General features: G+C 48.2%; 1 protein-coding gene and 1 pseudogene across 2 annotated transcripts; one reads left to right on the top strand and one right to left on the bottom strand.

Moving 5' to 3' along the window:
- The first annotated feature begins 570 nt into the window (after positions 1–570).
- Positions 571–1,353, top strand: LOC138824194 (R3H domain-containing protein 4 pseudogene; annotated as a pseudogene).
- A 1,488-nt stretch (positions 1,354–2,841) lies between these two features.
- LOC138824239 (phospholipase A and acyltransferase 3) lies at positions 2,842–24,245 on the bottom strand. Of its 2 annotated transcripts, none has more exons than XM_070017933.1 (5): positions 24,140–24,245; positions 23,679–23,760; positions 11,528–11,630; positions 7,299–7,567; positions 2,842–3,089 (listed from the first exon to the last, which is right to left on the bottom strand). In XM_070017933.1, the coding sequence occupies exons 2-5, from the start codon at positions 23,694–23,696 to the stop codon at positions 2,988–2,990; spliced, it is 492 nt and encodes a 163-aa protein (XP_069874034.1). In that variant the 5' UTR covers positions 23,697–23,760; positions 24,140–24,245; the 3' UTR covers positions 2,842–2,987. The 2 variants fall into 2 exon arrangements, with proteins under 2 accessions (XP_069874034.1, XP_069874033.1); XM_070017932.1 differs by lacking the exon at positions 24,140–24,245 and adding an exon at positions 23,912–24,057.
- Positions 24,246–25,782: the final 1,537 nt, after the last annotated feature.

A 25,782-nucleotide genomic window follows, 5' to 3' on the forward strand; every position in this document is an offset into this window, starting at 1 on the left:
TAAGAGTCTCACAGACTTTCCTGCCCAGGCTGGCTTTGAACCTTGATCCTCAGATCTTAGCCTCCTGATTAGTTAGGATTACAGGCGTGAGCCCCCGGCGCCCGGCTCCCAAAGTCTTAAAAGGTGTCAAGGGGTCAGCAAAGTGTGAGAGGCTCTTGGGAGTCTCGAGGGATCCCCACAGGGAGTGGGGGACTTCTCAGGAGTCCCCCGGTCTGTGTTGGGGTCCCTCCACCACAGACCACAGCTGGTTACCTTTTGGGTGGTGGATGGACTCAGTCATCAAATGGCAAAGAGCCTCCTGCCTGGAGATCGGGAGTCCGGGGTCAAAAGGGAGGTAATAGTAAGAGGAAGATGGAGGGAAAGAGGCACGGGGAGCTCTGTGCTCCCAGTGGAGAGAGGCCTGGGGAAGAGAGTGAGTTGAACGGCTTGATGAGACGCAGGTGGAGGGGCCCAGTTCCTCCTGGCACTTCTTCCCTCTGGGGTTTAGGAAAATGGAGGAGAAAGGAAGGAAACACTAAGTGGCAACTTTTGCACCAAGAGGCTGGGCCAAAGGCACAGCTGATTGGCCTAATGGAAGTCACCTCCCTCAAAGGCAGCCACTGGGTAGGCTGAGCCAGGTGGTACACTGAGCCAATCAAGATTCTCAGAGATAGGCCGGGCGCAGCAGGCCCAGCCGGGCGCAGCTGCGCGGCTGCCCGGGTGGTGATCGCCCTGGAGGACCCGAGGGCGGCCCGGAGGCGGCGGCGGGGGCCCGGCCGGGGCGGCCCGCGGAGGGCCTGTCCCCACTAACCACCTCCCAGGTGAAGAGACGTCCAGCAATCCAGGCGCAAGCAACGAGCCATCAACCAGGCTGTGCGGAATTCAGGCCTTGTGCCCAAAGCCAAGCGGCGGAGAAGCCCGCAGCGCTTGGAGAACGCTCAGCACCTCCTGACCCGGTGGAAGCAGATGGAGGTCCACCGGGTCTGGAGGACGGGGACCTGCACCCCCTGCAGCCCCGGGCATCCTTGCCACCCATGTGGACCTGACTTCGTGAACCCACCGCTCAGCGGAGAGCAGGACGAGGGCCAGCGCGAGCCCAGGAGGAGGGGCCGGGCCGCGGGGGGGACCCAGCACACACACCCGAGCGAGATCCGCTTCCCCATGGAGACACTGGAGAGCTGGGAGGAGGCTGCTGACGGCCTTCTCTGTGTCCCCCAGGCTGTATACACAGCCATGCTGGACAGTAGCTTTGAGAGGCTCCTGCTCCGTGCCGTCTGCCAGGACATGGTCCTCATGGACCTGGAGGGCCGGCGACACATGAAGGTCAGCAACCGGCATCTGGACTTCCCGCCACCAGGGCTGGAGCAGCAGTGATGTCAGTTCCCTGGTGCCCTGTCTGCTGCCGCCCAGGACCCCCAACATCTCCCACACCATCTGCTCCCATCTTTGATGTTTTTAAAATTTGTCCTTGGAAACCTGTTCTTCCCCTGGGTGGGTTCTTACCCTGGTTCCCTCCGTGCCCAGCTCGCACAGATCAATCCTGGCAGCTGGGACTGCCCAGACTGTCCTTGTACATAGCTTCCCACTCTGGGACTTGTATCTGGGTGGGGAGACCTCACCTGGGCATGTTTCTTTATTCATTGTTTAGCTTGTGTGTGGGGGGAGGGGGTAGCTCAGGTGAGGAGGGGATAGCCTACGGGTTTTTAATCTCTCTTAATGTATTCAGCATGATTTGTTGTAGATTTTTAAACTTCCCCTTTGAAGAGGGAAAAAAAAAACCCCACAAACAACCCCCAAACTTGCCCTGCTGGTAAAGCATGGGGCTTCCTGACAGCCTTGGTTTGATCCCTCCCAATTTTTACCTCTGATGGGAGTGGGTGTCCTTTGGGACTCAGCCCCTTGTCCCAAGATCATTTTGTCTTGTGCATGTAGGTGTGTGTGTGTGTGTGTGTGTGTGTGTGTGTGTGTGTGTGTGTGTGTGTGTGTGTGTGTACGCACATATGTGGGTCCACTACGCAGGACAAGCTTCATCTCAAGGGCTGGTTTTATGCTTTTAGTTATGCGTGTCTTGTGGTCTCCCCCCCCAGCCTGCTCTCCACTTGACCTCCTTCTCCCCCTCTAGCCCTTCTATTCCCTCCCTTTATATGGGGGATCCAGGACTTCCAGCCAGAAGCCTCTGACCTCTGTTACCCCATCCCTTGTGTCCCCAGCCTGGCTCCGACTGCCCTGCTAAGGTGCGGGGGTCCTGTATGGAGAACAGGCCTGCTTGGTGTGCTTGGGGGATGGAAAGTGCTTTAGAAATTCCTGATGCTCTGGCAAAAAAAAAAAAAAAATCTCAGAAATAGAGTTAAGGACAAAGAGAGGATGGAGTTGAGAAGAACAGGTGGGAATGTGGGTTCAGAGACATGGAGTTGTAGCACACAGAAGTGGTAAAGAAGCAGCATGAAGAGAGGGAACATATAAGGCAGAAGACAGACATGGATTAGCAAACTTTTTAGAAAGTTTGGCCAAAGCAAATACTGAATTTATTTATGGCAGAGGATTTTTTTTTCCCAACTCCACTGAATATCTACACACATGAACTTTAGAATCTCAGGCACCTTGATGGATTAAGTTCCATGCCAACAGCCCTTGTTATCTGATGGTTTCTTTTTCCATATACATGGACTGCCTGTCTCCCTGGTGGCCCCAGACATATGCTAATAACCAGAACAGTCTTAAGATAATTTGAGATGACTGGAGTTAGACTCTGTTTTCTGCAGTACAAAGTACACAAACTAGTAAGAGGTTGCGGGGAAGGGGGGGGAGGGGGGGTCACCAGGTACACAGTCTAGTTCCCTTCACAAACATCACACCAGGCAGTTTGTGCTGCATTTCCCCTAATAAAGGCCTCTCTTATTGTGCTTTATTTTATTCTGTGAAAATAAGGCTTATCACAAAACATAATGAAACTTTTTAGCAAAAGAGCCTTCCCACCTCCCCATCAACAAAGATGTCCTTGACAGGATCTATTGCTTTTGCTTCTTGTTTCTTGAGAACATGGCTCCAATGAGGCCCAAGGTGGCCAAACCCAGTCCTGTTATACCTGCAGCCATGATGACATCTCTGACCTGCAATCAAGAAGGCACGGAGTCATACTCTATATCAGGAATCTGAGAACACGCTGTACATTCGGCAGGATCACTGAGCTCAGGATGCCTCCCATGCCTCTTGGCCTCCCCTGGCCAACCTCAGTCAATACATATTGGCAGGGAAGTATGGAGGAGAGGGCTAAATTTGGAAAAGATTCACAGCATGAAGCCATCTGGCCTGGAATTTACATGATGCAACCATAATCCAGGGAAAATGGATTCACCCTGTGGCTATTTAAAGCATGTAACACTCTTAAAGGGCGACCTTGGAAAGAATGGGACAATGATGGCAGGATGGTCAAGATTCTGGGCCAGCCAATGGGAAAGCGTGAAGTCAGGGAGATGTTATTGAGAACTCCATTAGGTGTGATCTCCATGAGAGCAGTGACTCAACTCCTCACTGTACAACCCGCCCCATCCCTCCAGTCATGCTGGGCTCTCTTTGCAGGGATTCTGTTTTGCCATTGTTGTTTTGTTTGTCTTTTGTTTTGGGTTTGGGTTGGGTTGTTTTGTTCTATGCCCATCTTGGGGCTTGAATTCAGGGCATGAGCACTCTCCCTGAGCTTTTTTGCTCTAAGCTAGCCTTTTTTTGGGGGGGAGGGGTCCAGTTGGGGGGCCTGAACTCTAGGCCTGGGCACTGTCCTTCAGCTCTTCAGCTCAAGGCTAGCGCTCTACCACTTGAGCCACAGCGCCACTTCCGGCTTTTTTTTCTTTTTTGCTTATGTGGTGCTGGGGAATCAAACCCAGGGCCTCATGCATGCAAGGCAAGTGCTCTACCACTGAGCCACCTTCCCAGCCCTCTAAACTAGCCTTCTACCACTTCTTTTTTTTGGGGGGGTCCAGTCATGGGGCCTGAACTCTGGGCCTGGGGGCTGTCCCTCAGCTCTTCAGCTCAAGGCTGACACTCTACCACTTGAGCCACAGCCCCACTTCTGGCTTTTTTTTCTTTTTGCTTATGTGGTACTGAGGAATCAAACCCAGGGCCTCAGAGGCATGTGAGGCAAGCGCTCTACCACTGAGCCACCTTCCCAGCTCTACCACTTCTGGTTATAGCTCCACTTCTGGCTTTTTGATATTAGTTGGAGATTAGTTGGAGATAAGCCTGGACTTTCCTGTCCAGGCTAGCTTCTAACCATGATCCTCAGATATCAATCTCCTGAGTAGCTAAGATTGCAGGCATGAGACACTGGCACCTGGCAGGTTTTGTATTTTAAGGATCCTTTTCTGACACAAGATCTCACTAGAGAGCCCAGGCTGACCTTGAACTCATGATCCTCCTGCCCAAAACTTCTCAGTACTAGAATGACAGGTGTGCACCATCACACCTAGATTTCTCTTGGGTTCCCTTTGTGGGGTTTTTTGTTTTTGTTTTCAGTCATGGGGCTTCAACTCTGGGCCTGGGTGCTGTCCCTCAGCTCCAGTTCAAGACAAGCACTCTACCACTAGAGCAACAGAACTACTTCTGGTTTTCTGGTATTTAATTGGAGATAAGTCTCACAGACTTTCCTGCATGAGCTGGCTTTGAACTGTGATCCTCAGACTCAGCCTTCTGAGTAGCTAGGATTACAGGTGTGAGCCATCAGCATCCAGGCTCCCTTTGTGTTTGTTTGTTTGTCGGTCGTGGGGCTTAAACTCTGGGCCTGGATGCTGTCCTTCAGCTCCTCAGCTCAAGGCTAGCACTCTACCACTTGAGCTACAGTGCCACTTCTGGTTTTCTGGTGGTTTATTGGAGATAAGAGTCTCACGGACTTTTCCTGCCCAGGCTGGCTTTGAAACATGATCTTCAGATCTCAGCCTCCTGAGTAGCTAGGATTACAGGCGTGAGCCACCGGCGCCCGGCAGGAACTTTTTCTTAAGGGTTTCACAAAAGGTTCAGATTGATGACCCCAGGTACCTCTAGAAGTAGGACTGGAGGGAGAGCTGTAGTCAGATCCTTGAACCAATCCCTCACCCCAACAGAGTGAAATAGATTTGTGAGCCTACAAAGGGAGAAGGTATAGCAGACCCCAAACAAGAAAAAGTCTTTTAGACTTTTCTCTGTTCACAGAACTTTGCCCTGCCTACAAGAATCTGGTAGAGATTCTGGACATCTCATATAGAAACAAAAATACTAGGCACTGGATGGTCATATGATAAACTCTCCCTGGAACTAAAGTACCTATCTTCTGCATCTCATGCCCTCTTTCCTCACTTCCTCTCTTGTTTATCTGCAAGTTTGCTACTGGTAGCTAGCCTTAAACCTTCCTCTAAAAGGGAATTAGAAGCCAGGCACTGATGACTCACTCCTGTCATCCTAGCTACTCAGGAGGCTGAGATCTGAAGATCACAGTTCAAATCCAGCCTGAGCAGGAAAGTCCATGAGACCCTTGTCTCCAGTTAATCACTAGAAAACTGGAAGTGGAGCTATGACTCAAAGTTGTAGAGCACTAACCTTGAGCAAGGCATATGTCCTGAGTTCAAGCCTCACAACCAACAAATAAAAGGGGGGGGGATTACATAGGGTTTTGTAGTCAACATGTTGGGGCGGGTTACTCTCACTAGGAAACCTACATTAAGTCAGTGTATCCAGTGGTTTCCTTGCTAAGCTCTGTGGTAGGGTAGGGAAAATGGTACAGATAATGGAGGAGAAACAATATGGTCCTAGATCTTTACAGAACCTCACAGCATAAGAAAGAATGCTGAGCCCACTAGTTCACACAAAAGATACTTTGTCAAGGTAAACAATAATCACCTCATTGATGGTGGTCATGCTTTGTATGCAGTCAAAGAGGGCAATCAAATACAAGAAAATGGTATCTAGTTTCAGTCCTGATGGTACAAACTCTTGGGGATAAGCAATCTGTCCAAAAGTTAGTGCTAGCTTGGGAATCTTCTTGTTTTATAACTCATAGATCCAGGATCGCTTCTGTGCTTGTATTATAGGAATTCTGATGGTGAAAGTGGCTACATCATGTGCATCACAGATCTTAAATCAGAATATTGTGGAAAGGGGAAAAAAGTCATTCTTCATTAGAAATGCCAAACTAGGCACCAGAGGCTTATACCTGTAATCCTAACTACTCAAGAAGCTGAGGTGGGAAGATCACAGTTCCAAGCCAGCCAGCGAAAACAAATCCAAGAGACTCTTACCTCTCCACCAAAAAGCTGGAAGTAGAACTGTGACTGAAGTGATACAGCACCAACCTTGAGCAAAAAAGCTCAGGGACAGGTCTCATGTCCTGAGTTCAAGCCCCTGGACTGGCTTTTTTTTTTTAAACTGCAAATGAAAGAAGGGGTGTGCCAGGTGCTGGTGGCTCATACCTATAATCCTAGCTACGTAGGAGACTTAGATCTGAGAATCACAGTTCCAATCCAGGGAGGCAGACAAGTCCCCATGACTCTTATTTCCAATCTGGAAGTGGCACTGTGGCTCAAAGTGGTAGTACTAGCCTGGAGCAAAAGTGCTTAGAGACAGCACCCAGGCCCTGAATTCAAGCCCCACGACTGACAAAGAAGAAAGAAGAAGAAGCAGAAGCAGAAGAAGAAGCAGAAGGAGAAGGAGAAGAAGGAGGAGGAGGAGAAGGAGAAGGAGAAGGAGAAGAAGGAGAAGGAGAAGGAGAAGGAGAAGGAGAAGGAGAAGAAGAAGTGTATGACAAAAAAAATCAGACATAAATTAACAAACTACATTCCCCTGGGGGCTCTGGGATCACTTCTGGGGTCTTGGCAGGGCTGATGATGGTGCTGTTTGTAAACCCCAGAAGCTGGTCAAACACCTGGGCTTTAAATTCCATCTCTGTACTCAGCACAGCTGCGTCTGACACCCAGGAAATAACCAATATAGATGTGAAGGCCAAGATTTGTTGGAGGAAATGAATGGCCACAAATTGCTTCAACTCTGAAAGACTCTCTCAGGGGAGAGAGGGTAGAATAAAGCCTGTGTCCAGAGCCATTGATGGTCATCTAAGAGGTGAGTGGCCAAGGAAGGCTCAACAACAGGCTTGGTCATTGTGGTTGGCTGCCTTTTCTGGCCACTGCTGTGCTAAATACAGTGAGCTGTGCTTCCTCTGACATCCTGGAAGACAGGAAGTGCATCTCTCTACTGCTTTCTCTTGTTTATTCATGCTCTGTCTCCACCCTCACCATGTCTAGCCACTGTCAGGTGGGGGAATGGGCTGGTTCCTGGAAAGAGGACACAATCTGAGAACGTACCTGGTCACTGCGAGCAACTCCATAGCGCAGCCCATTGACAAAGTGCTCACAGTTCTCGCTGGTCAGTTTGTAGGGGACCTCCTGCCCCACTAGCTCCTCTGCCTGCTGGATGATTTTGCTGGGAGGCTGTGGGGTGTACTTGTCATCGTGTTTGTTATTGACCTGGTACTTGTCTCTCCCAGCCACATCACACAGCAGTTCCTTCTTCACAATAGCTTTCTCAGTCAGGGCAGACATGATACTGGTTGCACCAGCTCCTGCCATTTCACCTGTACATCCACAAAGAGAAAACAAAGGAATTGGTCCAGGGCACAGCCTGGGGCTCAGGGCTGTTTCCAGCAAGGTATCCAGCCTGAGTACCATCACAAGTCATTGCTGTGACACACACACACACACACACACACACACACACACACACACACACACACACACAGGTGTGCTCTGCAAATATCCTAGGTGTCTCTCAATCAGATGAAGTTAAAAAGATTATCTCAAAGATCCAATCTGGCTTTCCTTGGCCAATGTGGTAGTCAAAAGCTAGTCTTCCTTTTTTTTTTTTTTTTTTTTTTTTGTTGGGGGGGGGGGTGTCTGGTCGTGGGGCCTGAACTCTGGCCCTGGGCACTGTCCTTCAGTTCTTCAGCTCAAAGCTAGCACTCTACCACTAGAGCCACAATGCCACTTCCGGCTTTTTTTTTCCTGCTTATATGGTGCTGAGGAATCGAACCCAGGGCCTCATGCATGCAAGGCAAGTGCTCTACCACTAAGCCACTTTCCCAGCCCCAAGCTAAGCTTCTTGAAGTCAGGCAAACCTTAGCCTGATCTGGGACCTGTCTTTTGCTAGGTGTATGAGCTTGGAGGATTTAGTCATCTCCCAACTTAGCAATATACAAACGGCATCAAAGGGATCTTGGGGATTTTCATGCATCTTTATGCCTGCATAAAGAACCAACTCAGAAATGAACTTGAGCAAGAAGTGTAAGGGGAAAAAAATAATATTAGTAAAGTTCTCTGATTTGTTGGTTTGTTGTTTTTTGGTTTTGTTTTTTTTTACCCTAGAGAAGCTGATCTACTGCACCCTGTGACACCTGTATCTTTCTTGATTGTGCAAATATAAGCCATGACTGCTTTCCTTAGACATGATGCACAGGAAATCTGAGAGATAGGCCAGCAGCCCTGACCAAGTCCCATTGGCTACAAGCAAGAACAGATATTTTAAATAAATAAATAAACAAACAAACAAAAAGACCTGGAGGTCTAGGAAGGTGGCTCGGTGGTAGAATGCTTGCCTTGCATGCATGAGGCCCTGGGTTCAATTCTTCAGCACCACATAAGCAGAAAAAGCTAGGAGTGGTCTGTGGCTCAAGTGGTAGAGCGCTAGCCTTGAGCTAAAGAGCTGAGGGACAGAGCCCAGGCCCAGAGTTCAGGCCCCATGACTGACAAGATAAACAAACAAACAAACAAACAAACAAACAAACCTGGAATAAAGGAAAAGGAGTCTGGGCTCCAAAGCAGGGCCAGGAGGGCAGTAAAGGAGAGCCAATGTCAGAACAAAGGCTGAGTCTCCCTCCCAGTCCACCTGCAGTCAAGGTAGAGCACATGATGTTTGAAATGGGTACTTAGAACATCATAAAAGAAGGTTCATTATCAGAGGGCCACTGTGCCCTGCCAGAATCAGGACACAGTACCCCAACAGTAATAGCACACCAACACATCAGGCAGGACCAGTCTTCAACTGTGACAGCCAGTAAGCAATGGCAGGGAGGTCAGATTCCAGATCCTGCTTTACCTGGCTTTCTGGAGAGGACTAAAGCCCTCTGCCTCTAGTTAGTTGGAGATATTAGAAAATCAGGGAATTCTGAGTTGCCAGTAATAGGGCTGGTGGTGCTTGACAGAATCATTGAAATAAAAGACAGGCATCCTCTTGTAAGGCCTAAATTCACAGAGTGAGTCCTGAGGCCCATCTACCTGCAGCCCTCAGATAGGGCAGGTGGCAAGGTTGGCCCTAGGGTGAGTCAAGCAAGTTGTCTAGGGCACAAAATTTAAGGACACACCAACTTGCAGCATTGTGCACATGCAGAGTCAACACCTAAGAGTAAGAGCTTCCTTAAGTCTGGTGGAAGGTGCACTGGGCTCAGGTTGACACTCAGAAGGTCAGGGCTCTGGTCATGATTTTATCATGGACCACCTGGAATGTTCCACACATGTCGCTCAACCTTGCTGAGCCAATACTGAAAAATACACATTTTCTTTCTTTTTCTTTTCTTTTTTCCTAGTGGTATTAGGACTTGGGACTCTGTTCTGGCTTGCTTTGGACAATGATTTTCCTACCTCCGCTTCCTAAATGGCAGGGATTACAAATGTGGATTACCATGCCCAACCTGAAATACACATAGTCTATCCAAGAAAATACAAAATACTGTAACCAATCATAGAAAGGACACATGGATATATCAGACAATTTATGATAACACTGGGAAATGTCAGACTAGGTGACAGTGCCATAGTTAAAGGCACAGAATCTATAGTTGGACTGCAGGGCATAAGTTCCCCTCCCCATAAATACACATCAAAAGTTAAGAACCACCCAGTATCAGTCTCATAGTAGTGTGTGTGGTTGTGTGTGTGTGTGTGTGCGCGTGCATGCACACGCATGTGCTGGATCTAGAGCTTGAACTCAGGTCCTGGGGACTATCTCTAAGCTTTCTTTTCCTTTTTCTTTTTCTTTTTGTCGGTCGTGGGGCCTGAACTCTGGGCCTGGGTGCTGTCCCTCAGCTCTTCAGCTCAAAGCTAGTGCTCTACCACTTGGGCCACAACACCACTTCCGGCTTTTTCTGCTTATATGGTGCTAAGGAATTGAACCCAGGGCCTCATGCATGCAAGGCAAGTACTCTACCACTAAACCACCTTCCCAGCCCATCTATGAGACTCTTATCTCCAATAAACCATTCAGAAAACCAGAAGTGGTGCTAAGGCTCAAGTGGTAGAGCGCTTGCCTTGAACTGAAGAGCTGAAGGACAGCACCCAAGTGCAGAGTGCAAGCCCCATAACCAACAACAGGAGGCTGAAATCTGAGGATTGCAAAGCCAGTTCAAAGCCAGTCTGGGCAGGAGAGTCTGTGAGACTCTTATCTCCAATTAACCATCAAAAAAGCCTTTATTGGAGCCGGGCGCTGGTGGCTCACGCCTGTAATCCTAGCTACTCAGGAGGCTGAGATCTGAGGATCGCGGTTCAAAGCCAGCCCGGGCAGGAGAGACCATGAGACTCCTATCTCCAATAAACCACCAGAAAACCGGAAGTGGCGCTGTAGCTCAAGTGGTAGAGCGCTTGCCTTGAGCTGAAGAGCTGAGGGACAGCGCCCAGGCCTGGAGTTCAAGCCCCATGACCAACAACAAAAAAAAAAAAAAAAAAAAAAAAAAGCCTTTATTGGAGCTGTGGTGAAAGCAGTAGAGTACCAGCCCTGAGCAAAAAAGCTTACGTAGTGTAGCGTGCCTGAGTTCAAGCCTCACAACCAACCAATACACACACATACACACTCACACACACACATACACAGTAAAAGCAGAACTTGAGTGCCCTTGAATACCCACCTCAACCCTTACAAGAACCCACCTGAGGGCTGGGAAGGTGGCTTAGTGGTGGAGTGCTTGCCTTACATGCATGAAGCCCTGGTTCGATTCCTCAGCACCACATAAGCAGAAAAAAAAAGCTAGAAGTGGCACTATGGCTCAGGTGGTAGAGCGCTAGCCTTGAGCTGAAGAGCTGAGGGACAGCACCCAGGCCCAGAGTTCTGGCCCCACAACCGGACCCCCCCCCAAAAAAAAAAGAACCCACCTGGGAGGACTGGGAAGGCGTCTCAGTGACAGAGAGCTTGCCTCGCATGCATGAGGCCCTGGGTTCAATTCTTCAGCACCACATAAGCAGAAAAAGCCGGGAGTGGTGTTGTGGCTCAAGTGGTAGAGAGCTAGCCTTGAGCTGAAGAGCTGAGGGACAGAGCCTAAGTCCAGAGTTCAGGCCCCACGACCAGCAAAAAAAAGAAAAGAAAAGAAAAGAAAAATAACCCACCTGGTGTTCCAAGGAGCAGAATCTGAAAAACATTACCCCATACCACATTCTGTTTGTAAAATTTAAGAACAAATTGCCAGTGGGGAGCATGGGCAAAGTGAGGGCCGCAGTTCACCACCAGTTCCCAGCCTCTGGGTCCAGAACAGCTGGGACCCTATTGCTCTTACTTGGGGGAGCCAAGTGGATCACATATCCATTGCCAACGTAGATGGCCCAGTGTCTGTAGAAAGGGCGGAAAATTTCAATCAGGTCTCCAGGCTTGGGCTCTGGCTGCAAGACCAATAACAAGACTGTTAGAAGCCGTATGAGGCCCAGGGACCAGGGGTAAGAATCTGTTAGGAAACCATCAACTTAGCAATACACAGGCAGACACATGCTCACAAGCCTGTGTTCAGGCCTGCAGGGACCCCATACCTGCCTCCAGTCATTAGGATTGCAAAATACAAACCAAAGAACTTCTTCATGGCCTTATTGTCTCATGCCTGTCATCCTAGCTACTCAGGAGGCTGAGGTCTGAGGATCGTGGTTCAAAGCCAGGCCAGGCAGGAAAGTCCATGAAACTCATATCTCCAATAAACCACTAGAAAACTGGAAGTGATGCTGTGGCTCAAGCGGTAGAGTGCTCGCCTTGAGCTGAAGAGCTGAGGGACAGGGCCTAAACCCAGAGTTCAAGCCCCATGACAGACCAAAAAAAAAAAAAAAAAAGAAATCAGGCTCAGAGAGGTGGATGAATTGGCACAAAGTCCATGGCTCATGAGCAGCAGACCAGAAATCAACATTTGGCTGGCTGATTCCCAGGCCCAGTGCTTTAACTACACCCTGACCATCGACCAGGCAGACCCATAGCATTTAACAGGAGCTGGCAAACCTGGAGGGAATCTCACAGATACCGCCAACCTGGCCTAGCACCTAGCAGATAATTCCTATTACTGTCTGGTAGTAACATGCAGCTATTATTTCAGGACCACAGAAAGGGGTGGGAAGGCAAGTGTGCAAGAGAATGTATAGGGGTGAACTGAGCTGAAGAGGGCACCTGAAAGTATACACGAGTGTGATCCTCCTACCTTAGCCTCTCCAGTGCTGGGATTACAGGTGTGTGCTACCATGACTGGCTATTTGTATCTCGCTTTTTTTTTTTTAATTTACTTTTATTTTTGTCAGTCCTGAGGCTCGAACTCTGGGCCTGGGCACTGTCCTTGAATTCCTTCTTTTTTTGGTCAGTTGTGGGGCCTGAACTCTGGGCCTGGGTGCTGTCCCTCAACTCTTCAGCTCAAGGCTAGCACTCTGCCACTTGAGCCACAGCACCACTTCTGGCTTTTTCTTCTTATGTGGTGCTGAAGAATCAAACCCAGGGCCTCATGCATGCAAGGCAAGCACTCTACCACTGAGCCACCTTCCCAGCTTCTCTTTCTTTCTTCTTTAATGGTACTGAGGATGAGACTCAGGGCATTACACTTGCTAGGCAAATTCTCTACCACTTGAGCCATACCTCTAGCCCCTTTTTGCATTATTTGTATTATTTTTGAGGTGGGTCTCACTTTATACTGGGTCTGACCCGGACTGCAATCCTCCTATACGTGCTTTCCTGTGTCACTGAGGATGACAGGCTTCTGTCATTGCATTAGCTATTGGACTTCTGTGTAGCTGGGATTTAAAAAACAAAAACAAAAAACAAAAAACTACCACGCTCAGCTATTGAGTGAAACAGAGTCTGATGAACTTTTATGCCTGATGATTCTTATTTCCCAAGTAGCCAGAATTACAGCTTGAGTCAGACCTACACAAAAAGGGGGGGTCTTACAAGGACCAGTGAGAATGATAGAGAACCATGAAAGAAGGCTATGATAAATAATTCATACTCTGCCACTAAAATCCAACTAGAAAAGCAATTACTTAATGACAGACATCCTCCAACTCCGCTGGATCAAAACTAAGAATGTAAAAATTCATGTGCCCAATCTACAAACAGGAAAATTATAGTCCATTACTAAAAGACCTACCCGCCTGCTTTTGTCTAGCCTGCTTTCAAATTCAGATTGGATTTTACAAAAGGAAAGTCAAACAAGAATATTTTCTGACACATGAAAATTGTGTGAAATGCAAGTTTCTCTCTCTGTCTCTCTGTCTCTGTCTGTGTCTCTCTGTTTCTGTCTCTCTCTTTTTCCTTTTTGTACCAGTTCTGGGGCTTGATCTCAGAGCCTGGGCACTGTCCCTGGGCTTTTTTTCTCAGGGCTAACACTCTACCACTCGATCCACAGATCCATTTCCAGATTTTTGGTAGTTTTATTGGAGATAGGAGTCTCACAGACTTTTCTGCCTGGGCTGACTCTGAATTGCAATCCCCAGATCTGAGGCTCCTGAGTAGGTAAGATTACAGGTGTGAGCCACCAGTGCCTGGTGAAAATGCAAGTTTCAATGTGCATAAAGTTTGACTGGAACACAGCCAAATTGGTTGTTGCCCTTGTATGCATGCTGTCTATCTACAACAACAGGGTTAAGAAATTGTGACGGAGACCTGCAGAACCTAAAATGTTTACTAGCTGGTCCTTGGCAGAAAAAGTTGGCCATCCCCCTGTCATAAAACCTTGGGTTGGCAGAGAGCCTTCCAACCCCAGCCCCAGCCCCAGCCCCAGCCTCAGCCCCAGCCCCAGCCCCAGGCTACTTCCTCCAGGGCAGGACTGGGACTCAGGAACCCCAGCCAGCACATTAGCCAATCAAGACTCTTACAAAGCACAGGCAGTGACAAATTTATAGCAAGGCTGAAACTTTGTAACCACCCGCCTGTGAGTTTCAGAACAAAAAGCTTTTATCTCCCTACAAAGGCAAGTTACAGAAGGCTGTGTGACACCTTTTTTTCCTTAGCAAGCAAACTGCCAAGCAATTTCTGGCCTCTCAAATTCATGCAAGAAAACAACCCAAACAACCTTAGTGAAACTCATTAAATGGATTAGCCAACATCCATGCATACATAGTCATTTTCATGTCTCGTTACACAAATAGACATGGAAATCACTCCCCTCCCCCCCTAAAAAAGACATCCCTGGGACTGAGAGGTGTTATTCGGTGGTTGAGATTGCTTCGGGAGCCTGGAGCCCTGGACTTGATCCCCAGGACCACTAAAGCAAAAATAAATAAAGAACAAAAAAGCTACACAGCCAGTGCTGGGTTTGTTGTTTTGTTGTTGTTAGTGATCTAAAAGCTGAAGCCCTGCAAGGTAGGAAACACTGAAGGCATTATGCGGACTGGGGTGTGATGAGTTCTCTGTGTGTGCACACCAAGACTGGATGTGATCCATTGTGTGTATGTGTGCTCACGAGGACTGCAGGTGTGATGCATTGTGTGTGCAGTACACAAGGACTGAGGTGTGATGTGATGTGTATGCACACATGAGGACTGGGGTGTGATACGATGTGTGTGTGTGCACATGAAGACTGGGGTGTGATGTGATGTGTGTGTGCACACTAGGACTAGGATGTGATGCATTGTGTATGTGCACACAAGGACTGGGGTGTGATGCGTTATGTGTGTGCTGCAGAGCTACTGAGGATCTGGACTCCAAACCCGCAGCCATCACCCAGCCTCACTTGCAGGACTTGCTGACCATTGTTATTTTAACAATTCCCTTTCCCCACCCCAACAGGATGGGAGAGGGCAAGGGAAACTTCTTGGAAGTCCCCTCACCCCGGGTGGCCCATGGGTCATTCCCTTGATGCTCAGCAGACACTCACTGAGCTGCCTGCCAGGCACCACCTGAGCACCTGAGCTGTTCCTGAACAAAACAAAGGCCGAAATTTTGTTCAATAGCAAGGGAAAAAACCAAATGGTTAAAAAATAAAAAATAACTTAGAGCCTGGTGCTGGTGGCTTATGCCTGTAATCCTAGCTACTCAGGAGGCTGAGATCTGAGGATGGAGGTTCAAAGCCAGCCCGGGCAGGAAAGTCCGTGAAACTCTTATCTCCAATAAACCACCAGAAAACCGGAAGTGGCTCTGTAGCTCAAGTGGTAGAGTGCACCTTGAGCTGAAGACCTGAGGGACAGCACTCAGGCCGAGTTCAAGCCCCATGACTGACCAAAAAAAAAAAAGAAAGAAAGAACATTCCCAATGTTGGGGCTGGAGTGCAGGTAAGGTGGGTGTGAGATGTAATGTTAACTAGGAGGCAAAGAGAAATCAAAGCAGGGGAGGAGGGGAGGCAAGGGAAGTCTAGGTGGTCAGGGAGGGTCTAGGTCAGTGAGGGTCTAGAGGACCTGAGAGGGTCTCACTGGGCCTGAAGGAGATCTGGGAATGAAGTCTGCAGATGTCTAAGGCCTCCTGGCAGAGAGAATCACCCCAGGTGCTCAGGAGCAGCAAGGAAGCCAGCATGGGTGAGGGAGAGAGGACACTGGTAGCTTGAAGGATCAGAGGTTATATGGAAGTGGCGAAGGGCAGCTAGTACAGCACCTGCCACCCTGTATGAGGCCTTTGGCTTTGACTCTGACTAACAGGCATGGCTGCAAGGTGCCCAGCATAGGAGGAACATGATCTCATGTAGGATTTTAAAGGGTCCTTCAGGCTACTACCTGGGAAGAGGTCATGCAAAGGGCACTGAGGGAAGCAGGCTGTTAGGCAATCAGGGCAGGAGAGGTAATGATGGCCCAGACAGGTGGGGAAAGGGTGGTGATGAGAGGTAATGGAAGCTGGACCCACTTTAAAGGTCAGCAGCTTTCACAGATGGAATGAGGAGGGATGTGAAGGCAAGAGGAACTGGGAGGCTGGGATGTAGCAGGCTGCAGGTGAGTGGGCCAGGGATGACCAGACACTCAGGTTAGGCCAGGTTGGACTGAAAGGCACATTAGGCAGTCACATGAAGAGGGCAGGGAGGCACACTGGGGGCCTGAGCTCAAGAGAGTAGTCTGGAATGAGTATGAATTGAATGCTGGAGACTAAGGCCTGGCTGAAATGGATTTAAGAGAGAATTGGAGGCCAGGCACTGGCAGCTCACACCTATAATCCTAGCTACTCAGAAGGCTGAGTAGATTGAAAGCTAGGCCAGGCAGAAAAGTCTCTGAGACTCGTCTCTGATTAACTGGCAAAAAGCCAGCAGTAGACCTATGGCTCAAGTATAGAGCACCAGCCTTGACCAAACAAGCCAAGGGAGAGGACCCTGACCCTGAGTTCAAGCCTAGTACTACCCTCCCCAGAAAAAAAGAGTACTGAGGCAGAAGGCACAGCACATGAGGTTTCTGTTGAGAACCTAAAAGTATAAGGGGAATGAGATATGGCAAAAGAGAACTTGAACCCAGGTTAAAAGATGCCCAAATCCTACACTCTGCACTCCAATCAGAAGTGCTGAGGAAGAAGATGTGGTTAGTAACAGGGCTATGGAGACAGGAATATGGGCAGGAAGGAGAAGGAAGAAGGACAGCAAGCTACAAAGGAGCACTCAGGTGGGCAGACATCTCAGGCTGCTTTTACAGTGTAGTCAGAACAGGATTCCTGGGGTACATCCCAAGTCTGTGTGTTTTCAAAGTTCTTCCATGATTCCATTGTCTGCCCAGCGTGACACCACAGGAAAGAGAGTATCTATAGGGCAAAGAGGCGTCAGAAGCTGGTGGCTCACATCTGAAATCCTAGCTACTGTGGAGGCTGAGACCTAAGGATCAAGGTACATAGCCAGTCCAGGCAGAAAAGTCTGTGAAACTCTTACCTCTACTAGTACTAGCCAGCAAAAAGTCAGATGCAGAGAGGTGTGTCTCAAAGGCTAAAACATCAATCTTGAGCAAAAAAAGGCTAATTGAAAGCACCCTGGCCCTGAGTTCAAGCCCCAATACCAGCATAATAAACAAATTATATTAATAAAAGGCAGAGAGAGTGGCCAGGTGTCAGTGGCTCATGCCTGTAATCCTAGCTACTCAGGAGACAGATCTGAGGATCATGGTTCAAAGCCAACCTAGGCAAAAAAGTCTATGAGACTCTTATCTCCAATAAACCACCAGAAAACCGGAAGTGGCGCTGTGGCTCAAGTGGTAGAGAGCTTGTCTTGAGCTGAAGAGCTCAGGGATAGCACCCAGGCCCAGAGTTCAAGCCCCATGACAAACAAAAATAAATAAGTAAAATAAAAGGCAGAGAGCATCTGGCTGAAAAGTTAGTCTAAGATGTGTGTACATATCTCCTTTTCACAGTGAAAATGAGGCAGTGGAACTGAGGCTAGAGGAGAAGAAGCCACTTGCCCAACATTAGCTTAAGACTAGCAAAGCCGGAATGTGAACAACGGCTCCCTCACTCCTGCCAGGAGGAAGGAGGCAGCCTGGCCCTCCAGGGAGACCTATTACAGAATGATCCCTGACCACACACACACACACACACACACACACACACACACACACACACACACACACACACACACAAAGCCTGGGCACTAGGCAGCACACACACACACACACACACAAAGCCTGGGCACTAGGCAGGACCAAGATGGAAAATAAGGCCACTTTGGGAACAGTTTGCAACCCAAAGGTTGAAACAAAACAAAAAACTGTTTTTCTGCACTCAAGGCCACTTTGGAAACCATGCTACCCACCCACGCCCCATTTGTGTCTTCGGCGTTTAAGTTTTTTTCTGTGAAATATTTCAAGACTATCAAAAATACAGGAAGTAGGAGAATGAGCATGACTGTTCTATTTGTTCAATCCAAGATGGACTTCATTGGGGCTGGGCATATGACTCAAGTGGTAGAGTGCTGGCCTAGCAAATCCAAGGCCCTGAGTTCAAACCTCAGTACTAACACACACACACACACACACACACACACACACACACACACACACACACACACACACACACACACACACACACACACACACACACGAGACAGAGACAGAGAGATAGAGAGACAGAGAGAGAGATACTTTCTTTTTCAGAAACACAATAGTGATTCCATTTTGGACTTGTGTTCAAACCCAGAAGCTATTCACTGTCTAGCCAGTTTACCTAAATTTTCCCAGCCTCAGTTTCCTTATGAAAACAGGATGAACTATAGAGAGTTCCTGATTCATTGTATTATGTTGAGGATCAAATACAACAGCTATGAAATAGCAGGTAAAGCTGGGCACACCTGTAATCCTAGCTATTCAGGAGGCTGAGATATGAGGATCATGGTTCAAAGTCAACCTGAGCAGGAAAGTCCATGAGCCTCTTACCTTCAATTAACTACCCAAAACTGAAAGTGGTAGCTCAAGTGGCAGAGCACTAGCCTTGATCAAAACAGGTCAGGGATAGCACCCAAACCCTGAGTTCAAGTCCCACTACCAGCACAAAAAATAACAATAATGATAATAATAATAATTAAAAAATCATCAACAGCTACAAAATAGCAGACAGGAGGCATTTGGCAAAGGATAGTATCTACTAATTGGGCCTCGTTTTGTTTTGGGTTTTTTTGGTCGGTCGTGGGGCCTGAACTCTGGGCCTGGGTGCTGTCCCTCAGTTCTTCAGCTCAAGGCTAGCGTTCTACCACTTGAGCCACAGCACCATGTCTGGCTTTTTCTGCTTATGTGGTGCTGAGGAATCGAACCCAGGGCCTCATGCATGCAAAGCAAGCACTTTACCACTGAGCCACTTTCCCAGCCCTCCCAATAAAACCCAGCTTCATTTTTTCAGACCCAGACACTGAGCTTCGAAGTGGAAATGAATTTGCTCATGGTCTCAGAGCTGTCTACAAAATAGTGTCAAGTTTCTGCCGTGGATCTGCCTGAATCCTAAGATCTAAAGTGTTGGGATTTATAGACACATGAAAGAAAAACAAAAAGTGAAGCCTGGCTCTTTGGGAAATAAAATGTGCACACACACAATTGGACAGGCAACAGTGGCTCATGCCTATAATTCTAGCTACTCAGGAAGCCAAGATCTGAGGATCATGGTTGGAAGCCAGCCCAGGCAGAAAAGTCTGTGAGACTCTTATCTCCAAATAATCACCAAAAAAAGCCAGAAATGGATCTGTGGCTTAAGTGGTAGAGCATTAGCTTTGTGCAAAAGGTCAGAATCAGCACTCAGGCCCTGAGTTCAAGCCCTAGGACAGCAAAACATGAAAGAAGACAAAACATACAATTGTATCAAGGTAGTCCATTGATTTGGAACCCAAAATATATGGAAGATGAGAAGTTCCCCAAATGGGCCTTTGTGAGACCACAGTCTTAATGGAAGCCCACCGCTCTACACTTGTGTCCCACCTGTACCTCTGTATCTATGACACTGGGAAACACTACCCGTTTTATCCAGCACTTTTTCTCACATGCCTAAAGTGAATAATCATACCACTTCCCTGTAGAATAGCATATATTAACTAAATATTTGAAAATAGCACAAATTGTGGCATATAGGTATACCATTACATTAATTTTCCTTTCTTGATAAAAAAAAAAAAAAAGGTAGTAGAGGTAGAAGGCTTGCCTGGAAAACAGGAAACCCTGGATTCAAACCCTCAGTACCACATATACACAAAAGAGTTCCTGTGTGAAGTCATTCACACGGAGGTACTGGTATCAGAGTATCAGATAACGCTCAGCTCCAGGGCCTCAACATCAAGACTCACCTCTGCCTACTTCTGCCTCAGCTCTGAAAGGCTTTCCTTCAGTGTTAACCTGCAAACCCCTACTCAACCTCAACTCGGGTTCACAGCTAGGGTATAATTCAGTGGTGGAACACATGAAAGAAAAAAAAAATGAAGCCTGACTTTTTGGAAATTAAACATACACACACACTTAGCCGGGTATCTGTGGCTCATGATTGTAATCCTAGGAAGCTAAGATCTGAGGATCAAGGTTCAAAGCCAGTCCAGGCAGGAAAGTCTATGAGATTCTTATCTCCAATTAAAAACCAAAAAAGCACTGGGAGCCAGTGGCTCACGCCTGTAATCCTAGCTACTCAGGAGGCTGAGATCTGAGGATTGCAGTTCAAAGCCAGCCCCGGCAGGAAAGTCCTGAGACTCTTATCTCCAATAAACCACCAGAAAACCGGAAGTGGTGTTGTAGCTCAAGTGGTAGAGCGCTCGCCTTGAGCTGAAGAGCTGAGGGACAGCGCTCAGGCCCAGAGTTCAAACCCCATGACCGACAAAAAAAAAAAAAAAAAAAGAACAAAACAAAACAAGCTTCACAATAAAAAACTTACGTAAAAAAAAAAAATAGTTGGAAGTAGAGCTATAGCTGGAGTGGTAGAGCACTAGCCTTGAGCAAAATTAAAGCTCAAGGACAGCACCCAGGCCTGGAGAGAGAGAGAGGAGGGAGGGAGGAAGAAAGGGAGGAAGGAAGGAAGGAAGGAAGGAAGGAAGGAAGGAAGGAAGGGAGGGAGGGAGGGAGGGAAGGGAAAGGAAGGCAGGCAGGCAGGAAGGAAAGAAGCCAGGACCCAGTGGCTCACACCTGTAATCCTAGCTACTGGGGAGGCTGAGATCTGAGGATAGTGGTTCAAAACCAGCTGGGGCAGCAAAGTCTGTGAGACTCTTATTGCCAATTAACCACCAGAAAACTGGAATTGGTGCTGTATCTCAAGTGGCAGAGCACTAGCCTTGACCTGAAGAGCTCAGAAACAGTGCCCAGGCCCAGAGTTCAAGCCCCATGACCAACAAGAAGGAAGGAAGGGAAGGAAGGAAGAAAAGGAAGGAAAGAAGGAAGGAAGGAGAGAGACAGAGGAGAGGAGAGGAGGGGAGGGGAGAGAAGGATTCCATGTCAGTGTCAATGTCTGCATTCCTGAATGCCTCCCTGAGCCCCTGAGGCCTCTGCCCCCTGCAGCATGAGTTCTGCTGTTTCAGCAACAACCTGTTGATGAGAGGACCGGAATTTGCAGTTGTTGGGCTGAGCCCACATGGATGCCCCCCACACCCAGCCTGACAGCTAGTCTTGGGCAGCAAACTGAGGACCAGAACAAGGCTAATTCTCCAACATTCAGTGCAGCACATACAACATTCTCAGAAGAGGAATGTGCTGGCTTGTTCCTGGAGTCCTTCTCAGCCTGTGGCCCCTCCAGAGTGAGGAGAAAGCCTCATACGACCTCAAGTCCCGCCTTCTACTGGAGAAAGGTCTTCTTTCTCTTCCCCTTTGCTAGCTACACTAGCTCCCCTAACTAGCTACACTGAGAGTCTCAGGCCCAGAGTTCAAGCCCCACAACCGACAAAAAAAAAAAAAAAAAAAAGAACATCTTGTCTTCTGTTCAGTGTCAGCACACTGTTTCAACAGTTCCTTCTCCTAGTGCCAGAAGAAACTGAAAGAAAAACCAGGAACTAGACTTGTTCTAAAAGCAGTGGAGAAAATAAATGTCAAAGTTTACTCTCTATCTGCCATATTCTTAAAGGAAAAGAAAAATTGGGGGAGTTCTGGCAAATGAAACTAAAAAGTACAATGAAGTTTCTCTGTTAGATATTTCCATGAAAATGTTTTGAATGTAGAGATATTTAAAAGCCACTAGAACTGATTTCTTTTAAGACCACAGGCTATATTGTGAATCTGTGCCAAGCTAATCCAAATGCTTTAAGGACTATTCCAAACTATCTTTGTTTTTCGTATGAAAGCAGCTTTCAAAAATAAAATTAGCAATAAGCATTCTCCAATCAAATGAGCAAACAAATACAGACTGGCAAATCTAGCTCTAGTGAATATTAAATATGAATATGAATTGACTTTGTCAATTCTGACAAAGTCATAGACAACTTTTTCAGAAGTCTCCAAAAGAGAAACAGTAGCATTATAATTATTCACTACTATAGATGACCTCCATGTGCATAAAAATTTTCCAAAGTATATTAATGCAATTACAAGCTATGAATACATTACTCTTTGTTTTTACATGATGACATTTATTTTTGCTCAGTTTTGTTAGTTTGAAATAGGATCCCTCCAACTTTGGCTGGCCTTGAATTCTTGATCCTCTTGCTTTCATCTTCCAAATAGCTGAGATTACAGGCACCAAACTCAGCTTCATTTTTATTTTTACTGGCATGATTACATATATTAAGTTCACTGTCTTCATTTCCTTTCTGGACATACTTACTATTCATTCCATTGCTAAGAACAATGTTACCAGATAGAGGAGGGGTATATTGAAAAGTGACCACACTTGGGAGCTTGTGGCTCACACTTGTAATCCTAGCTACTCAGTAGGCTAAGTCTGAGGATCATGGTTCTAAAGCAGCCTAGAAAGGAATGTCCATGAGACTCTTATCTCCAATTAGCCACCAAAGGCCAGATGTGAAACTGTGGCTCAAGTGGGAAGAGTGTAGCCTGCAGCAGAAAAGCTCAAGACAGTGAGCGCAGGCCCTGCCTTCAAGGACTAATACTAGCACAAAAATTAATAAAGACAGCCGGGCGCTGGTGGCTCACGCCTGTAATCCTAGCTACTCAGGAGGCTGAGATCTGAGGATCGCGGTTCAAAGCCAACCCGGGCAGGAAAGACCGCGAGACTCCTATCTCCAATAAACCACCAGAAAACCGGAAGTGGCGCTGTAGCTCAAGTGGTAGAGCGCTCGCCTTGAGCTGAAGAGCTGAGGGACAGCGCCCAGGCCCAGAGTTCAAGCCCCACGACCGACCAAAAAAAAAAAAAATTAATAAAGACAAAGAAAGAAAGAATGGCCACTCCAGATGGCAAATAAGCCATCTGGCACTCTGTGATAAGCTCTTTCAGGGATTGCAATAACAAGGGAAATAAATTACTGTAGAGTGCTCAGTATGGGTGCCCAGTACTGTTTTAAGCACTTCTAAGTTGTAAGTGGCATAATCTTCATTCTGGAGAAGGGAGTGAACTTGAACTTGATCGCACATGGAGGTGATCACAGCTTCCATAAGTCTACCTCAACATCCTATACTCGAACCTGTGGTCCTGCCAGGCTGGATAAAGACATTTGCCTAGCCCTCATGATGATGTCTGATCCTCACTGTAGGGTAGAATGAGAAGCCAGAGCTAGGAATTTGCTGGGAGGGCTGGTCATGAGGTGAACCAGTTGACCCCAGAAAAGGCCACACACAGCAGTCCAGCTTCCCACACTGAGCCCCAGGCGCCTTTTGACTCTGGAGGGCAGCATTCTATGGAAAGACCTCTGCCCCTTACTGCCTCTCTCTTCCTGGGGAGCCAGCCTTCTACTGAGCCTGGGTAAGACAGACCTGCCCAGCCTCCGGCTCTGCCCAGGCATGGATGGGTAATGAGACAACTTCCTCCAACAGGTGGTAAGCGACCCACACCAGAGACCCAGCAGCAGCAGGTGGAGATGTGGCGCCAAACTACCTCTCCATAGAGGCTCCAAGGCGACAGCCACCCTTAAAACACGGCCCCGCCCCCGCCCCACCTCTCCCCACACTCACAAAGGGCACGTGCATCATCTTTAGCGAAGGGGGTCCTGGGTGAAGGACAAGCTGGGTCTCACTTTATCCACGGCGTAAATGCCTGAAGCAGGGGGGAAACAGAAAGAGCATTCTTAACACACACACGGCCTCTCCTCCTGGCAAGGAGAATCGGGCACGGACCGCGTTCCCTCCCTGCCCTGCACCGGGCCTGGCACCCGCAACCCCCTTGTAGGAGAGCAAGGATGTCTCACCTGATGCTTCAGCAGTGCGCTCACACTCAGGACCGGCTTCCTGGAGCGCCGCGGGTGACAGGGCGCTCCCCGGGCTCCTCCTCTGTCCCCTCCCCGGTGCCCGGTGGAGGGAGGAGCGCCGAGGGCGGGGAGGCCACAGCAGCTCGTCCAGCCTGTTTACCTCCACCCCGCCTCCAACCTCACCTCCCGGGCGCCCTCTGGGACAGCGGGAACACCCCGGAGGCTCACCTGTCCTTAGATCCCAGGAAGAACCTCTGCGCCCACCTGGCGCACCATCTCCGCTCTCGGGCCCGGCTTAATGGCCGCAGCGCCTGGGCCAGCGCCAGGTCGCTCCGCCCCGGCCCCGTGCGACTGGCTGGTGTGGGCCTCCCGCTCCCGCTCCGGGCCACTGGGGACAGCTGGAGGCCTGGCTCCCCCAAGGCCTGCTCCGAGGCCGCGCCCCGGGGCGCTCTGGCTTCGCCTCCTCCTTCACCCCAGCAGGGCGGGCACGGCGATCTTACGGTGATAATATTTAAGAACTCTGTTGGGTTCATTGCATTTGATCTTTGCGTGCACTGTCGCAACGATTGCGATCCATATACTGATTTCCTCCGCCCAAGAGTAAGCTGAGTTGAAAAATTGGGGTTAAAAGATACACCACCTGGCTGGGAAGGTGGCTCAGTAGTAGACTGATGCATGAAGCCCATATGCATGAAGCCCCGGGTTCAATTCCTCAGTATCACATACGCAGAAAAAACCAGAAGTAGCACTGAGGCTCAAGTGGTAGAGTGCTAGCCTTGGGCAAAAAGCAGCTCAGGCACAGTGACCACGCCCTGAGTTCAAGCCCCAGGACTGGGGGGAAAAAACACACCACCCTAGCTTCTTGATAATGAGTATACACACCACTGTGGCATTTTTGATAATGGGCCTTAAAAAAATACCAGGTGCAAGTAAATTATTCTGGTCTTTTTGTTGTTATTCCTTCAAAATGAGAATGAAAATTCCCATCTGAAAATAGCAGGAGACAGGCTTGTCCTTTATACGCTTTTCTCCTGCTGATCTTATTTAATGTCCACTGAATTGTCAAGCCCAATCAGGACCCTGAGATGGTAGAGGTGGTATCTCACTTCTCTCTACAAAACTATCCTAAAACACTTAAAAGTGATTCAAAGTGGGAAGAATGATGAAAAGGGTAGCACTGATCAAGATACATAGTACTCCACAAGCTGACATGTTGAACTGAAATACCTTTGTACAACTACTTAAGATTAAAAAAAAATGTCATTAAAAAAAACATTCAAAGAAAAAGATGGAGTAGGACAGTAGGACATAGGGATTCATGCTTTTTCTTTTTTCTTTTTCTTTTCGTCAGTCATGGGGCTTGAACTCGGCTTGGGTACTATCCCTCAGCTCTTCAGTTCAAGACTAGTGCTCTACCACTTGAGCCACAGCACCACTTCCAGTTTTCTAGTGGTTTATTGGAGATAAGAGTCTCCTGCCCCGGCTGGCTCTGAACCATGATCCTCAGATCTCGGCCTCCTGAGTAGCTAGGATTACAGGTGTGAGCCACCGGCACCAGGCATGGGATCCATGCTTGTAGACCCAGCCACTCACATGACCAAGTGAAGCAGGAAAGTCACTTGAGCCCAAGCCAGCCTGGGAAACATAGAGACCCATGTTCAAAGGGGAAAGGAAAATCAGAAAAGGACCAGGCACCAATGGCTCACATCTACAATTCTAGCTGTTCAGGAGGCTGAGATCCGGAGGATCATCATGGTTAGAAGCTAGCCCAGGTAGAAAATACAAGACTCCATCTCCAATTAGCCAGCAGAAAACCAAGGTAGAGGCAGGGCTCAAGTGGTAGGTCAACAGCCCTGAGTCCAAAACCCTGG

The sequence above is a fragment of the Dipodomys merriami genome, unplaced genomic scaffold (genome assembly GCF_024711535.1).
Source record: "Dipodomys merriami isolate MVZ:Mamm:240054 unplaced genomic scaffold, mDipMer1.0.p SCAF_128, whole genome shotgun sequence".
Lineage (NCBI taxonomy): Eukaryota > Metazoa > Chordata > Mammalia > Rodentia > Heteromyidae > Dipodomys > Dipodomys merriami.

Coding starts and splice junctions, on each gene's coding strand:
- LOC138824239 (XM_070017933.1), bottom strand. Junction 7,568..11,527: donor GATCCACTTGGCTCCCCCAA/GTAAGAGCAATA, acceptor GTGGATGTACAG/GTGAAATGGCAGGAGCTGGT. Junction 3,090..7,298: donor GAGTTGCTCGCAGTGACCAG/GTACGTTCTCAG, acceptor TCTTGATTGCAG/GTCAGAGATGTCATCATGGC.